General features: G+C 35.6%; 2 protein-coding genes across 2 annotated transcripts; both read left to right on the top strand.

The window, feature by feature from the left end:
* Positions 1-6859: 6859 nt before the first annotated feature.
* On the top strand, positions 6860-7843 carry LOC114490178 (olfactory receptor 5AS1-like). The gene has a single exon (XM_028504105.2). The coding sequence runs from the start codon at positions 6884-6886 to the stop codon at positions 7841-7843; it is 960 nt and encodes a 319-aa protein (XP_028359906.1). The 5' UTR covers positions 6860-6883.
* Positions 7844-14428: 6585 nt separating this feature from the next.
* LOC114490177 (olfactory receptor 1052-like) lies at positions 14429-15426 on the top strand. Its single transcript, XM_028504104.2, has one exon. It carries the CDS (start codon positions 14436-14438, stop codon positions 15420-15422), a length of 987 nt encoding a protein of 328 aa, XP_028359905.1. The 5' UTR covers positions 14429-14435; the 3' UTR covers positions 15423-15426.
* The last annotated feature ends 700 nt before the right edge of the window (positions 15427-16126 follow it).

Genomic DNA, 16126 nt, shown 5'->3' with positions numbered 1-16126 from the left:
GCTTGTGAGGAAAAGACCGCATCTTACTCATCTTCATAGCTTCAGGATTACTGGAAAAGTCAGTATCACATGAGAGGTGCTCATAGTAGGTCATTAATTACTGCAATGGATCATTTTCTTGCCTATAATATATTAGCATATTTAATAGTGAAATGTAAATAAATAAATTAAAATAATCTTACTAATTCAAAATATTTCCATCTAATACAGATAAAAAACTCAGCCACTGGTTGGAAGCAGGGTTTCAATATTTAAAGTGATGGGTATACACATAGTAAACAGGCAGGAGGAATTGCCCCTCATGTATAGTAATGAAATAAATATTAATAAGGTAACTTGTGATTTATTAAAACTCTATAAAATATAGATCTTGGGAAGATGTAAGTGTAGGAAAAATTATGATGAAACCAATTGCCAGGGGAAATGCTCACAGAAATAAAATTTTGCCTGACCACTCTAGAATGCTTCCCACAAATATGTAGAGGAAAGTTGGAGTTTTGGCCCCAAAATACTACCTGTGGTTATTCATCTAAAGGAAACAAATCAATGTGTATTCTGCATGACATTTAAAAACTAAACAAAGAAAACTTATAATTAATGGAATTGCCCAACAGTGGAGAAAAGAATAAATGTGGATTAATAACTGTAATAGATTTCTATAAAGCTATTTATACTAAGAACACAAAAAATAATGATTGACTACCTATTAAGTTATCAATAAAACATGCAAAGTGTTTTGAATACATATAATTTAATATTATCTTCACAAACACATGAGGCAGGTATTATTATCGTAACTTTGTAGACATGGACACAGGATCCAAAAGATTAAGACATTTTCACTTGATCATAATGCTAGTTAATATTTTTGGACAGAAACTCAGAATTATGGTTCCCAAATCTAAACATTTTTAACTATAGTGTTGAGTCTTCATTTGGAAAGTTATAACTACAACTATTTAGAAATTTAAAAGTACTGAAAATATGTGCAACAGAGTCTTTTTAAAATTAAAATAGTTGGGGTGATGTTGATTAATGAGTATAAGTTCCAAATGTTTTCTTAACAGAGAAATGTCAGTGCCCACATGAAAGTAGAATGTGTTGTCAGACACTGATTCACAAATGCCATCCTCCCTGGGGAAGTGATTGTTTCTGCAGCTGAATCTGGAAAAATATAAGATGTGCCTGGAACATATTGTGCAACCAGAATTTAAGAGGTGGAAACAAGCAACCACAAATGACAAGAACATGTCCAAAAAGCAAAGGACACAGGAACTATTTGGTGATGGTTTCATTAGCAAAGCTAGAACAATTGGAGCAAGAAAAATGATGGCAGTATTGGATAACAAACCCAAAGAACAAAATCATCCTCAGCTAGTACACATTGGTCAAACCAGCTAACTCAATGAACACAAACATAGAAAAGAATGAAAAACTCTTCTTTACAGAATCATTTCAGTGAAAATACATGGAGCTCAGTCCAGGCAGCTCAGTTGGTGAGAGTGTCATGCTGATAGGCCAAAACTGCAGGTTCAATGCCTGGTCAGGGCACATACAGGAATCAACAAATGAATGCATAAATAAGAGGGACAACAAGCCAATGATGGTGTGCATGTCTCTCTCCCTTCCTCTCTCCAAAATCAATACATTTAAAAAATTAAAAATTAAATAAAAGAAAAGATATTGAAAAAATAAGGGAAAGAAATTTACTACCAAAACACCAGGGTAATAATTGGTGCAGACAACATATTGATGGATGCCATTATGTATAAATAAAATAGTACATACTCTTTTTCCATTTAAGGTGAGACATATTTATTTATAGAGAGATATATATATAGTTCTATACCACTGTATAAGTTTATTACAATGTGAAGAAATTGAACTTGACATAAAAAAGTCTGGCAGACACTACTTTAACCACTTTTCCATCTGCCTGATTCTCACTTGCTCCAGATATTTTTATGGCTCTCTGCTTCACTTTTACCAATGTGACCCTACCACTGCAAATGTTCCTGAAAAATAACTGTTGTTATGAGATGAAGTTCAGCTGACTTTAGGCACCTTCTCCATTTTGTTTTTCTCTGCAGCTCTTACCTCCATTGACATTACAGTTACCTTTCCCCTCCTTAGAACAACACTCTTCCCGCTCAAACAGCACAGCCCCTTCTACAAGACATACCCTCTGTCTGAATGAACACTTCCTCCCATATACTATACCTAATGATTCACTCTTCTCTCCTGGAAATATTTGTCTAACTGTCAACTTTTATTTATCCTTACCCAAGGACATCTTTAATATCATTTTTATTGTTATTCTATTACAGTTGTCCCAGTTTTTCCCTCTTGCCCTCCTCTGCCCATCCCAACTCAGGCTCCCATAGACAATCTCCACACTGTTGTCCATGCCCATGGGCCATTCATACATGTTCTTGGTCTAGTTCCTGCCTCTTCTTTATACCATTATCTCCCTCCCTGCTTCCCTCAGGTCACTTTCAGTCTGCCCCATGTTCCCATGCCTGCAGTTCTATTTTGTTCATTACTTTATTATTCATTAGATTCCTCTCATAGGTGAGATCATATGGTATTTGTCTTTCACTGACTGGCTTATTTCACTTAGCATAATGCTCTCCAGTTCCATCCATGCTCTTTGTTGCAGAAGGTAGGAATTCCTTCTTCCTTCCTTCTAGCTAGTATTCTTTTGTATAAATATACCACAGTTTTTGATCTACTCATTTACTGATGGGCCCTTAGGCTTTTTCCAGCACTTAGTTTTCTAAGGGACCTCCATACTGTTTTCCATAGTGGCTGCACCAGTCTGAATTCCTACCAACAGTGCACTAGGGTTCCTTTTTCTCCACATCTCACCAGTACTTGTTGTTTGTTGATTTAATGGTGGCCGTTTGGACTGATGTGAGGTGGTATCTCATTGTGGTTTTAATTTGCATCTCCTGATGACAAGTGATGTTGAGGATCTTTTCTCATGTCTATGGGTCATCTGTATATCTTCCTTGGAGAAGTTTCTATTCAGATCCTTTGCCCATTTTTCAATTGTGGAGGGAGAGACTGAGGTTAGGTGAGGAGAGAGAAAGGCAGAGAACATCAGTTAGAAAGAGAAACTTCCATTGATTGACTTCTCTTTTTTTTAAAGATTTTATATATTTATTTTTAGAGAGAGAAGGGAGGAAGATAGAGAAAGAGAGAGAAACATCAATGTGTGGTTGCTGGGGGTCATGGCCTGTAACCCAGGCATGTACTCTCACTGGGAATCGAACCTGCGACACTTTGTTTCACAGCCCATGCTCAATCCACTGAGCTATGCCAGCCAGGGCTTGACTTCCTTCTTATACCAACCCCCATGGTGGATCAAACTCATAACTTGTGTGTGCCCTGACCAGGAACCAAACCCTTGATGCTTTAACTAACTGAGCCACACTGGGCAGGGGGAAATGCCAACTTTTTACTGAAACCTACCTTGATCATAATTTCTGATTGTTTCCTCATGCCCCTATTTCAGAACCCCTATAATAATTTACATTTTATTGATTTTTATATTACTTTCATCTTCTTAACATGTTGTATCACTAATTTTGTAATTCATTTTGTGTCTCCATGCCTCAAATTTATAATCTGTAAGTATTATAAATGAAAAAACCAAACTTTCATATCAACATTTTAATCTTTCTTTCCCAGAATCTATTACTCCTTTATAGCCATTGATTACAATCTATAGATTTCAATAAATTTATAAAATTTAGTATAAAGGAGTTACCATTTCTAATTGCAATGTAATACAATTTGAAATTAATATTTTAAAGAAAACTAACTTTTCACTTGAAAATTAAACACATATAATGAAAAAAATCTTAAGTAGTTCTAAGTTATATAAAAATTTTAAAAATTAATGTTCTTATGTATATTATGTATATAATGTGTTACAATGTGAATAATTAATATTATTAAATGTGAGTTAAAAATAAAGTGACATGCATATGAAATGAAATTGTTCTGGGATTTGATTCTCTCATTCAACAAACCGTCTAAACAGGTTTCAGGCCTCTTGGGGTCTCAAGGAAGGAAAGGCAGACTCTGGTGCCATAACCTGCTTATAGATGTATACGATACTGATTAACATCACTAGTGGACAGACAAGTCATTTGTTGGATGCTACTGTGGATGTGACTTAGTCACCCACCTAAAAAAAAAGGTGTGGATTAGATTGGTGAGGTTCTTTCTATCATTAACATCCTATTTATAATTATATCTGATAACATTCTTACAGCAGTAGAAAATATTTCAACATCACAATATGAAGCTCTAGAATATGCATAGTGTCATTTTCCCTCAAAAATGATGGTTCCATATGATAAACAGAGTAGGTCTGATTGTAGAAATCAGGATGTGATGACATAAAGATGACATGACTTTTAGTAGTGGAAGTGTTTTAGAGCCCAGGTCTCCAGACATTTACTTACTTGTTCATAATCTTCCTTGTTATATTCTCTTCTGGACCTGTGATACCAAATCCAGCCTCATAGGCAGGCAAACCAGGTGACCTGGCAGTCTCAGTGTAGATGTTGTTACTCTTGTAATAAAAGCCAATAATTATAGCAATACCTTCCTAGGTAAAATTTTTGAAGACCAGTGGCATAGAAATCTCCTAAGCTTTCATTATTTATTCATTCTAGATGAAACATTTTTAATGATTATTGAGTTCTTAACCATTAAACAAGTGAAAATTCCTTATGTAAGTTTAATATGGAATGTATTACAGCAAATTAATTACAGGTTTTTTAACCATTGAATTAATTTTTAAACACTATTTCAGAAAATCAGTCTTAAATGGCATTTGCATGGGAGAGAAACATGAGCTTATTTTTCTCTTTTATTTTAAGTGTGGATTCCTTCACTATAGTTCCAAACATCCCCTTTCATCTTTTCCCAGTCCAGTTCTTTCTTTTTAAGATCTGGTTTCCAAAGACTGACCTCAGTGCATCTAGAAGACTACGGGTTATTTTTTGGGGGGGCAGGGGGCATTCTGATATTTACCAGGCATGGCAGATGGAATAGAGATTCATTATTTATTGCCTTATTATTCACTACAGTGTTTCTCACTCAAATCACCTCCCACACTACAGATCTTGGAATATTTGCTGAATATTCTCCTATAACTTATTTCTTCTTTGCACCCATTCTGCTTCTTTCTTGATTATTTCCCCTGGCTATATAATATATATTTTCCCACATTGCCCCAGTTTAAAAGTCTATTAACAACTACAGATATAGTCGTTCTTCAAAATACTTAATGTTTCTGGGACCTCACACCAGACAGTATCATACCTTGGAGATAGGAAAGTGTGGCAGACTCCGGACAGCAGAGTTCCACCTTGTTGTGGCAGAAAGAGAAAATGAATGCACAGGTGACAGCAATCCTGTGGAGAAAAAGGGAACAGCATGGCTACTCTCTTAAAGGGAGAGAGAGCCTATGAGTGCCTTGGCCACTGTCTCCAAAGGAGAATGCCCTGACCCTTGCCTAGACAGGCTTTTATTATTTTTCTTGGAGCTTCCATCAGAGAAAGATTTATTATCTATTGCATAGAACATTGTAGTCTACATTTTAGGTACAATCAAGGAAATGAAAATAACATGCAGAGGGGAATGGCGGTGAGCTGATTAGCTCTGTCCTTGGGTGAATTCACACAGGCTTTGGGAATTACTTTGAAGACAAAGGGTACACATTTGCTAGTTTAGACCAGGGTGATGGAGTTTTAGCAAGAGCAAGCCATAACAATCTGTAAGCATTTTCTAAGCCTGATTCCCACAGGAAAACTCAGTTTGAAGGTCTGGCTCCTGCCAACCACTTTGCTTGTGTAGGTTTTCCATACAGAGCTGAGTCACATTTGCCAGGCTGAAACAAACTGTTCCCCTACAAGAAAGAGGCATAAACTACAGAGAGGAAGAAATATAAGCACATTTTAAAATATATTGATGTTAAGCAATGCATTTGTACACAACACACGAACAAAACCTCAATGGCTTTTCTTTATAGGCAAGTCAGATTGTGTATCCTCAATGCCAGAGATTAGATAATGTTTGAGAAAACAGCCTTACTATATCAAGCTGCTGGTTAAGTAATTAAAAAGAAATTCAAAGGTCAACTTATTTGTTTAAATAAGCTTTATTTTACAAATAGTCCCATTAGCGTTTATTATGTACCAGTTACATAAATGTCCTATGACTATTTGCTGATTTTTCCTCTAACCATCACATAGTTGTTAAATAACTTTATGGTCACTTGATCAGTAAGGATCAAAGCTAAGATTTGAATCCAGTGAACTCTTCCATAGCTACTGGGCTCTTAGCTGGTATGCTAAACTATCTTCCAAGATCACAGATAGTCTTCTGTAGAATTGTCTAGTTTGCAGGTGAGCTCTTTTTTTTTTCCTGGGACTTCTCTCAACTCTACATTATTTTACATGGAAGAATATGACTTTAGGATTGAAAAACTTGAGATTTGCCTCTAAGGATGTTGCCAGTTCTCTTAATTCTAGCAGGTCTTTTCAACTGAGCCACATTCATTTCCTTCCAGGTTGTAAGGTGCAAATTCAGCTCCTGATGCACTCAGCTTCTGAAGTGTTACCACATCTCCAAACACCACCTCTGAACAACATCCTCAGGTATCAACAGTTACCTCTGTAAACAAAATGATGAAAATGAAAACAAACCAAATAGGTCATGAAAAATATCATGACTATGATTTTATTATCCTTGTATTTGTTGCTTTAGAAGGGTGAATGAAGCTATTATGGGTTCATTGGTTACTCAAGTGAAGTCATGTATGCTTACACCATCGATTCTGGATGAGAAAAACAAGAAAAGAAAGATGTCAAAAAGTAATTATAGCATGCCAACTGAGTTCCTACTTGTTGGATTCACAGATTATCTACCTCTCAGAGTCACTTTATTCTTGGTATTTCTCATCATATATACACTAATTGTGGTGGGAAATACGGGCTTAATAATCCTAGTTAACATCACTTCTAGCTTACAAACCCCCACGTATTATTTCCTCAGCAACTTGTCTTTCTTAGACATCAGCTACTCCACAGCAGTCACTCCTAAAATGCTGGTGAATTTCTTAACATCCAGGAGAACCATCTCTCCCTATGGTTGTGCACTACAGATGTTTCTCTTTGGTTGTTTTGCTGATGCTGAGTGCCTTATCCTGGCAGCAATGGCATACGACCGCTATGCAGCCATCTGTAAGCCACTGAGCTACCCTACACTTACGTCCAGGAGAGTCTGTGCCTGCTTCATTGTGTTGGCGTACTTCAGTGGAAGTGTGACTTCCGTGGTGCATGTCTGCCTCACATTCACACTGCCATTTTGTGGCTCCAATGTTGTCAACCTTTTTTTCTGTGATATCCCACCTCTCCTGGCTTTATCATGTGCAGACACCCATGTCAATGAGCTTCTGCTCTTTGTCTTGTGTGGCTTCAACCAGTCTAGCACTTTCGTGGTCATATTCCTCTCTTATGTTTGTATCCTCATCACTGTTTTGAGCATCAAGCCCTCGGGTGGCAGAAGCAGAACATTCTCCACCTGTGCTTCCCATCTCATGGCAGTCACCTTATTCTATGGATCACTCCTGTTCACCTACTTACATCCCGCCACCAGCTACTCCCTAAACAGCGATAAGACAGTGGCAGTGTTTTATATGGTTGTTTTCCCCATGTTCAACCCAATCATCTACAGTTTCAGAAACAAGGATATAAAGAATGCCCTCAAAAAAGGGATTAGAATGAAAGTCGATTTTCAGATGAATGAGAGCTCAAGTCACTGAACAAACTGTAAGGCGTGGCCACTTTCATTATCAGGACTGTGCTGATGTGTCCACTATTTTGAATTCATCTCCAACAATAAAGATACCTTTCCAAACTCACTCTTTTAAAATGTTTTTGTCCTCTATCATGTGCCCTCTGAAATTATTCTATTCTGAAACATTCCTGAACTAAAATAAATAATAGTCTTTACTCTCCAGTTAGCTTTGCACATTGATTTATTATACTATACTTTATCATGTTGTATTGAATGTATATGGTGACTTGTCTGTCAATGTGCTCATATTAAAAGTTCCTTGGCAGCAAGGGATATATATTGGTTTATTTTTCAATACCTATATAACACCTGGTATATAGATTATTTTGAATTATTCTTTTAATTTTAGTGTAATCTATGTTTAAAAAAACATTGAAGAGAATATTGTTAAATGAGCTGAGTTCCAGTCAATCTTCTATTGAGTTGAGGGACATAAGTTTTCATGAGGAAGCATATCAGCTTTTTTAACAGGAACCTATTTAATGTAAGAGTTATTTTTCATTTTCCAAGATAAGTTAGTTTAAAATAAACCACAATGTATCTGAAAACCATAAGTTGTTATGAGCTTATCTAACTTTGAACCTGTAAAAGCAGCACACTTGACATTTTGGGCCAATACTTCTTTCTTGGGGGGTGCAGGTATAGTGAAGAGAAGCCCACCCTGCACATTTTAGGGTGTTTAGCACTATCCCTTGTCTCTCCACAGCCGCTGCCAGTAGCAATCCATCTACTTATGACAACCAAAATGTATCAAAATGTTGCCAAAATTCTCTTCAGAAGCAAAATTTACTTTGGGATGGAATCACTCATCTTGCTCAGCACTGTTTCTTTGACCATTAGGCAAATACAGCCATTAGAGGGAAGTCACTGCCTGAACATAAGTCAGAATAATAATTTGGGAAGAACATCCCAGATGTGATTTTGTTCATCTTGTTCTGCATTATCACCCCAATTCCCATTTATTTCTAAGATCTCCTCTGACAGTATCAATAAACAGAGACAATTAACATAATTTTAATAAAATAAACACAAAATTAAAGTTGAATATATGTTTTACAAAATAAACCACACTTGAGAAGAAGTTAGAAGAAGGAAAGGCATTTATGACAATTACATGTCATGAGATTTATTTTTCTGCTTGTATGAGGAGACAGGTTGCTGAGAAGCTGTATTATGTTTCAGTCATAAAAATAATACACAAAGTTAAAATACTACAACTGGTGTTTCCTTGCCCTGGGAGGTGTAGCTGAGTGGATGAGCGTGAGCTGTGAACCAAAAAGTTGTTGATTCAATTCCCAGTCAGGGCACATACCTGAGTTGTGGGCCAGGTCCCCAATGGTGGCCACATGAGAGGAAACCACACATTGATGTTTCTCTCACTCTCTTTCTCCTTCACTTCCCCTCTCTTTCAAAATAAATAAATAAAATCTTTTAAAAAATAAAATAAAACTGGTGTTTCCTTTACAAAATTATGTGCATTTAATTGAGGTCATGAATAAAGTCTATGGGATAACTCTGTACATTTATTTCATTGACATTGAGCATTGGGGGTGGGGCAAGTGAGTGATTGGAAAGAGTTGAATAATGCCAATTTTTCTAGTGTGAGAAGACAAATAATTTGCAGATCATATTTAAAATATATTTATCTTCAAAGGAATACATTTATACATTTTTCCTCAGAAATAAAAATATTTTTTTTTTACACAGATGAGCTAATGTTTGCCACACAGATGGCATAAAGAGGAAGACAGGAAGTATTAATTGAGAATCGAACCTTTTTTGGGGCTGCAAACACTATTAAGTATGCTGGAGAAGTCTCTCCTTAGCTTTTAACTGACACTTTGCTATTAGTTCTAATTAAGTTTTTTCTCTTATGATATGGTAATATCTTTCATTTTGTATCTAAAGACAGGTTAATGTTTTATCAGTATCTTCACCACCATATAATAATGTCATAATACTTTAAATTTGTACAATATTTGGATTGACCCAAGATTTCACACTTTATTTATCTGCCTGCATTAGAACTTACTCTGCTATTATGCTAAAATACCCAAGACATGTTAATGAATTAAGAGCAGAGCTGTACAAAACCATCTACAACACTTTCCAAAGACACAGATGTTTATATTATTTGTATGATTCAAGAGAGCTAAATATAAAATTATATAAAAAGCTAATACACCTATGTGAAATATATGCAAAATTTCCACACTGTGCACAGATCCATGATGCTTGTTGAATTATTACACAGAGGGAGAACATACATTTTATATAAATTCTCCCAAAGGAGAGCATACATTTCAACTAATTTTATGTGTGTGTATACTCATAGCTCTTTAATACGAATTGGTGTTAAAATATTCGGGGCATGATGTCATGCATAATTTAGATGAATTTTACAATGGATCAGTGAGGTAGCCACAACATGCATGAATGTCCCTACTTTAAAACAAAGAACCCAGCTTCACTTATTTCATCATCAGAACATCCAAACACTTGTTTGAGCAACATGAATTGGATTGGAACACATTTCTTTAATTCTTGCAATAGCATTTAGTCTCTGTATTGTGCTTTATCCAAGATGTTTGACTTTTAGAATGCACGTTCATTTTTAAAATTGTTTGATTTTTAAAAGGGGTACAATTTATTCAAGTGAAAGCAGAGGCATCTACTGAATAACTATTGAGAGGACCTGCTACTCTGATTAGCCCCAGTCCCAAGACACCTGAGAAGATGCTAATGATCCAACCTGTGGACATCTGAGATTCCATCTACACCAAGAGACACAGGTTGTGTCACCAAAAGAAAAGAAAGCACACATAAAACTCTCTACCCTCGGTGATAAGCCCTTTAAAGAATCATGATAATGTGGTCTTCGCTAGATACTCTGCTTACTCTTGCCTTTTCTGAGTTGTGAGTATGTTTAGGAGGTGATGATGTGGGTCTGTTTTGGCTTTTGATATTTCCTGTTATCTCCACACTGCAAATATTTGTTACCAGCTATTATGATTCCCTAAAAGCCATAAAATTTCCTAATCTGTGTTTTATTTTTCTTTCATATATTCTTATTTTGTGAAAAGGGCAAAATTTTTCCATATCTCAATTTAATATTTGTGTATGTGAGAATGTCTGCATTTTATGTATTTAATAGTTGGTTTATATAGAGCCTAAAGCTACTTGTATATTTATGGCAAATTTTGAATATTCTATGAAAATGGGATATCTAAGAACTGTAATGCATTTTAGCATATCACAAGGAAAATGATTTCATTCCAATCTTACATGATAATAGTTTTTGGAAATCTTTTACATCTAGTTTTATTTTATGATTCCACTAGTGATATTTGAAGAATAAGTTTCAATCCCCCGACTGTCACTATGCCTGCCCTATTGGCGAAAAACCTGGGTGTGCTCACAGACACTCAAATCCCTGAGCACAAGACTGTTTTTGCCACAACAAGGTGTTAGTTCTTCCCACTGCAACTCTGGTGTGCCCAAATAAAATAGTCTCAAATCAGCATGCTTTGATTTTAAGTCAGACTATCTAAGCTATGTAGTTTTGGATTTTTCACGATGTCAAAGTTGTTGATAGTGGGTGTTTAAATATTTTATCTGTGATGACTGTTTGTTAAACTTTCTGTTTGTCATTTGTTTTTTCATCTGGTACACAATTTAAATCATAAACCACTCAGTATACATTACTTTGCATTATTATACATTATGTTAAAGTATAAGTTTATATACTTATTAATTTACATACATATAACATACTTCATATAACAATCAGTTGTATATTTATTTTTATATAATACCCTAAAATAACATGAGCAATAGTATGAATAGTGAAGGATATATAATATACATTAAAATAAATTCATTTATAAATATTATGCTAACATAACAATACTTTGTGGAGAAAGCTGCATGAGACCATATAGCAAATTCAAGTCGGGTTAATGACTATGCACCTACAGTATAGCAAGATCATTATACTGAAAACCATTAGCTCTGTTGATAGGCATTTGCTTGGGTTCACTTTTCAGTAGAATGATAAATGCTGTACACTTTATGATTTCTCTCACCAACATCTTTATCAGCAACTGTGTCCTTGATAACTCATTATTCTGTGTTTTCAAATGCCTTTTTGGAGTCATAAATCAAAAATAAATGACTATAAATGAATTTCATATGTTTAAAATAAATACCTTTTTTCATCCTGGCATTTCAAGATATTAATCTGACAGTTGGAAAAGCTGCATTTGAGCATATTCTTACACTATTAAAATGTGATTCGGGTATTTGTTTCCCTAGGAGAATTCTCATGCTTACCAGTATTCTAAAGCAGCCTCTTACTTTATCAGGAAGATTACATTGTGAAGTATCAAAGTCCAACATTTAGTGACAGAAGGAATCTGTGTTCTAGCTATAATTCTAACAGCGTAAGAGAAAATTATACCTTGATCCCTGGTGATGCTTTTCTGTATTTATAGTTTTCTATTATGAGCTTCATAGATAAAGCTGTTACTAGAAATAGTACTACCAACTTTTTGAAGTCCTGTCTGTTTCTCATGTGTCTTGGTGTTGTTGAGTCTTCTCCATCAACATCATGTCAGTTCACATATATTATGTGAAATCTATGGTAGTTCAATTGACAAGAACCCCACATTTTCCCTTTTTTCTCTAAACGATCAATGGGAAAATTATATGAACTCTGTTGTGTTACTTTTTTAATGACTTGTTGTAGAGAAGCAAAATATACAGCAGATGAAGGGCAGAATTATATTGGAACTCAATCTTGCCTAGTTCTAATATCCTCCCATGATGTGGTGTTCCCACTACCTTAAGGAGCCTTGGAGAAGAAAAAGTGTGTCATTAAAAATCATACAAATTTTCCTTCACCTCCATTTTTTTTAAATGAGCTTATTTCTGGGTTCTGTATTTTCACATTCTGGTTTTATTACACAGGTTTCTTTATGGCATTAAAAATGTTTCATTAAAAACAAAAAAAATCTTGCCACTTTCAATAAGTTATTCCTTCTTTTCCTAGGATACAGTTAAATTTGGATTTGTTGTGCTTCCCAAATCCACCCATCTAAAATAGAAACAGGATGACATATAAATAATACATATATATTAAAATCTCAGTTTATGAGGGGTGAGCTTATATACTTACAGAATAAATATTTTGGTTTTGATTTAAAAGTACCCTGAAGACAACATCCCAAACTCACCCAAATCCTGACCTCAGTGGACTTCCATTTCCATGAGAGCACAACTCATACATCCTTCATGATGTGTCTAATGCCTAACACAGTTCTCTGCATAAAAAGCATGATTGTTATTTTAAGCCACTAATTTTTGATGACTTGTTATAGTAGCAATAGGAAAGTTACACACTATATGGTAGAGTATCTACCATTTCTTACTATTTACCATCCCATTCTTGACTCTTCTTCACAGTACTTATCATCATTGAGGGCAGTATATCAAAAAGTATCTGTTCTCTTAATAAAACATAAGCTCTTTGAAAGCCTGACATTCTTCTTATTCACTGCTTCATCTCTAGCAAACAGCATTTTTTCAGCACAGAGTACTAATTAATATATTTTGACAGGACATATGAAAGTATACATGAATGAATTTATTACTATTTAACCATAAATATTGCTGTATGAGTATTATGTCAACAAAAAACAAGTGAAACTACGTTGAAGCCTACCTTTTGAAAGCAGAACATATGTGATATAGTTGTGTCATGATAGAGATAATTTCATTACCTCATAGTAACACTTTGCCTCTCTTCTTTTGGTTTCTGGATTTGTTGTTTTAATCCTGAAGAAAACCAAAGATGTGAGAGTGAAGTGATGCAAATAGCAAAAGGAATAATTTTTGAGTTAAAATACACTGCTATGTTTTGATTGGCCTTAATAGTAAATAGCAAATTAAAAGGTTGTTCTAGCCCTTTTCCTGTCTCAACTCTTTAGAGAGCACAGTCATTGATCTTCCAAGCAAAAGGTGAAGCAAAAAAAGTTTTGATGCTTGAGATTTGTAAAGGAGGGGGTTGAATACTGTGAAAGTTGGTTTCATAAGTAAACTAGGTGTGAAAAATAGGAAGAGTTCAGGCACAGAAAAACAAAAAAAAATGCTGTCACAGAATGTCAATCATTTTGTGGTTCATTTGATCAGAGGACTTGTAATTACCACAGAATGAGCCAGAGGCCTGGCACAAGGCATATCTGAGTATGAATATCAGTTTCAAATATTAATACTTTCATGATCTAAGGATTTCTTTATCCCAATTTTATGTTGTGCAAACTGAGAAATGAGGTATAAAATAATTCTAGTTGCAGTGGGGTTAATTATTATAGATGGGTTATCTAGTACACAGAAAGTACACTGCTTAAAGTTAATTTCTTCTCTTCCTCTAACTACAGGCTAAACCCAAATACTCTTTGATATCATGGATACCGGATCATGGAGGAAATCATCATTTCTTTTTCATCTTAGTGATACTATTTTGTCCTGCACCTAAAGAGCTGACTAAACCTGCAAGCATGGCAGGTTGGAATCACACAGGTGTGAAGGAATTCCTTCTGGTGGGTTTAACTGAAAATCCCAATTTGCAGATTCCTCTCTTTTTGCTTTTCACCCTTATTTATTTCATGACCCTGGTGGGTAATTGGGGGATGATTGCCTTGATCAGGGTGAATGCCCAGCTTCATACCCCAATGTACTTCTTTCTCAGCAACCTCTCTTTTTGTGATATCTGCTACTCTACTGTCTTCAGCCCTAAGATGCTGGTCAATTTCTTATCAAAACACAAGTCCAGCACGTTTTCTGGCTGTGTTCTACAGAGTTTCTTTTTTGCAGTGTATGTAACCACAGAAGCCATCCTCCTGTCCATGATGGCTTATGACCGTTATGTAGCAATAGCTAATCCCTTGCTGTATACAGTCATCATGACCCAAAGAGTTTGTATTCAGATGGTCCTGGCATCTTACTTAGGTGGGCTAATTAATGCACTGGCACACACAATAGGGCTGCTTCAACTGGACTTCTGTGGTCCAAACATTGTGAATCATTACTTCTGTGACATCCCCCCTCTTCTCAAGCTCTCTTGCTCTGATGTACGTAACAATGAGATGCTGCTTTCGATCTGTACTGGAATTCTTGCAGTGTTCACTTTCACCATAATCATGGTCTCTTATTCCCGCATCATCATTGCCATCCGGAGAATTCACTCAGCTGAGGGGAGGCGCAAAGCTTTCTTCACTTGTACCTCCCACCTGACTGCTGTGACCTTATTCTACGGGTCTGGAATGTTTAGTTACATGCAGCCAAGCTCTCAGTATTCCCTGGAACAGGAGAAGGTCTCTGCTGTGTTTTATAATTTTGTCATCCCCTTGCTAAACCCACTGATTTATAGCCTAAGGAATAAGGATGTGAAAGATGCAGCAAAAAGGTCAATATGTGGAAAAGAGCTCCAACTTAACTCCATCTTGTCTATGGCTTTTTTAAACATAACATTAACCTGCAAATAGGTAAACTCTTCAAAATTGCATCACAAATGTATGATCAGAAACAGAGCTACAATCAAGGTATGCACATGAAATATGAGACATGAATGGTAGCTCCCTATTCTTCAGATTTTTGTATATTCTTATCTCTTCTAGAAGTTTCAAGTGTTTCAAAATAAAAAGTTAGGAAAACATAGCAAAAAGTGCTTACAAAATGATACAATATTTTTACTTCTGAATGATGGAGTAGCTTGTCATTAAATTCACTTTTTCACAGAAATAACAAGAAATACAAGACATGATATAAATATTAGCTGCAATGAAATGAAGTAGTTGTTACAGAAACTGGGTGGTTTAGAACTCAGGGAGTATTAGACATGGAGAGGTGAGCTGACTTTCATCTCACTGAGCCAGGGCACTCTGGAAAAGGCAGGCCTGTGGTGCGTGGAGATTTCTGCAAGCTCTCAGCAACCAGTAGAGCTTTTGGCAGGTCCTTTGTGAGTTTTGTCACATACGATTATATTTTCTTTCAGGGCATTAGACATATTCTGGGCCAGAGCAGACCTGGAACAAATACATAAATAGATATCTTTTTTAGGGCCCTGACATTTTTTAGGGAATTGAATTGACATTTTTTTTAAGCATGAAAAGAAAAGAAAGTAAATGTTGAAAATTCCATTTCTGGGGGGAAAATCTTTTAAAATGGGTACGAAAAATAAAGATATTAT

Source organism: Phyllostomus discolor, chromosome 6, assembly GCF_004126475.2.
Source record: "Phyllostomus discolor isolate MPI-MPIP mPhyDis1 chromosome 6, mPhyDis1.pri.v3, whole genome shotgun sequence".
Taxonomy (NCBI): domain Eukaryota; kingdom Metazoa; phylum Chordata; class Mammalia; order Chiroptera; family Phyllostomidae; genus Phyllostomus; species Phyllostomus discolor.
The sequence above is the reverse complement of the archived record's forward strand: the minus strand, read 5'-3'. Positions and strand labels throughout refer to the sequence as shown.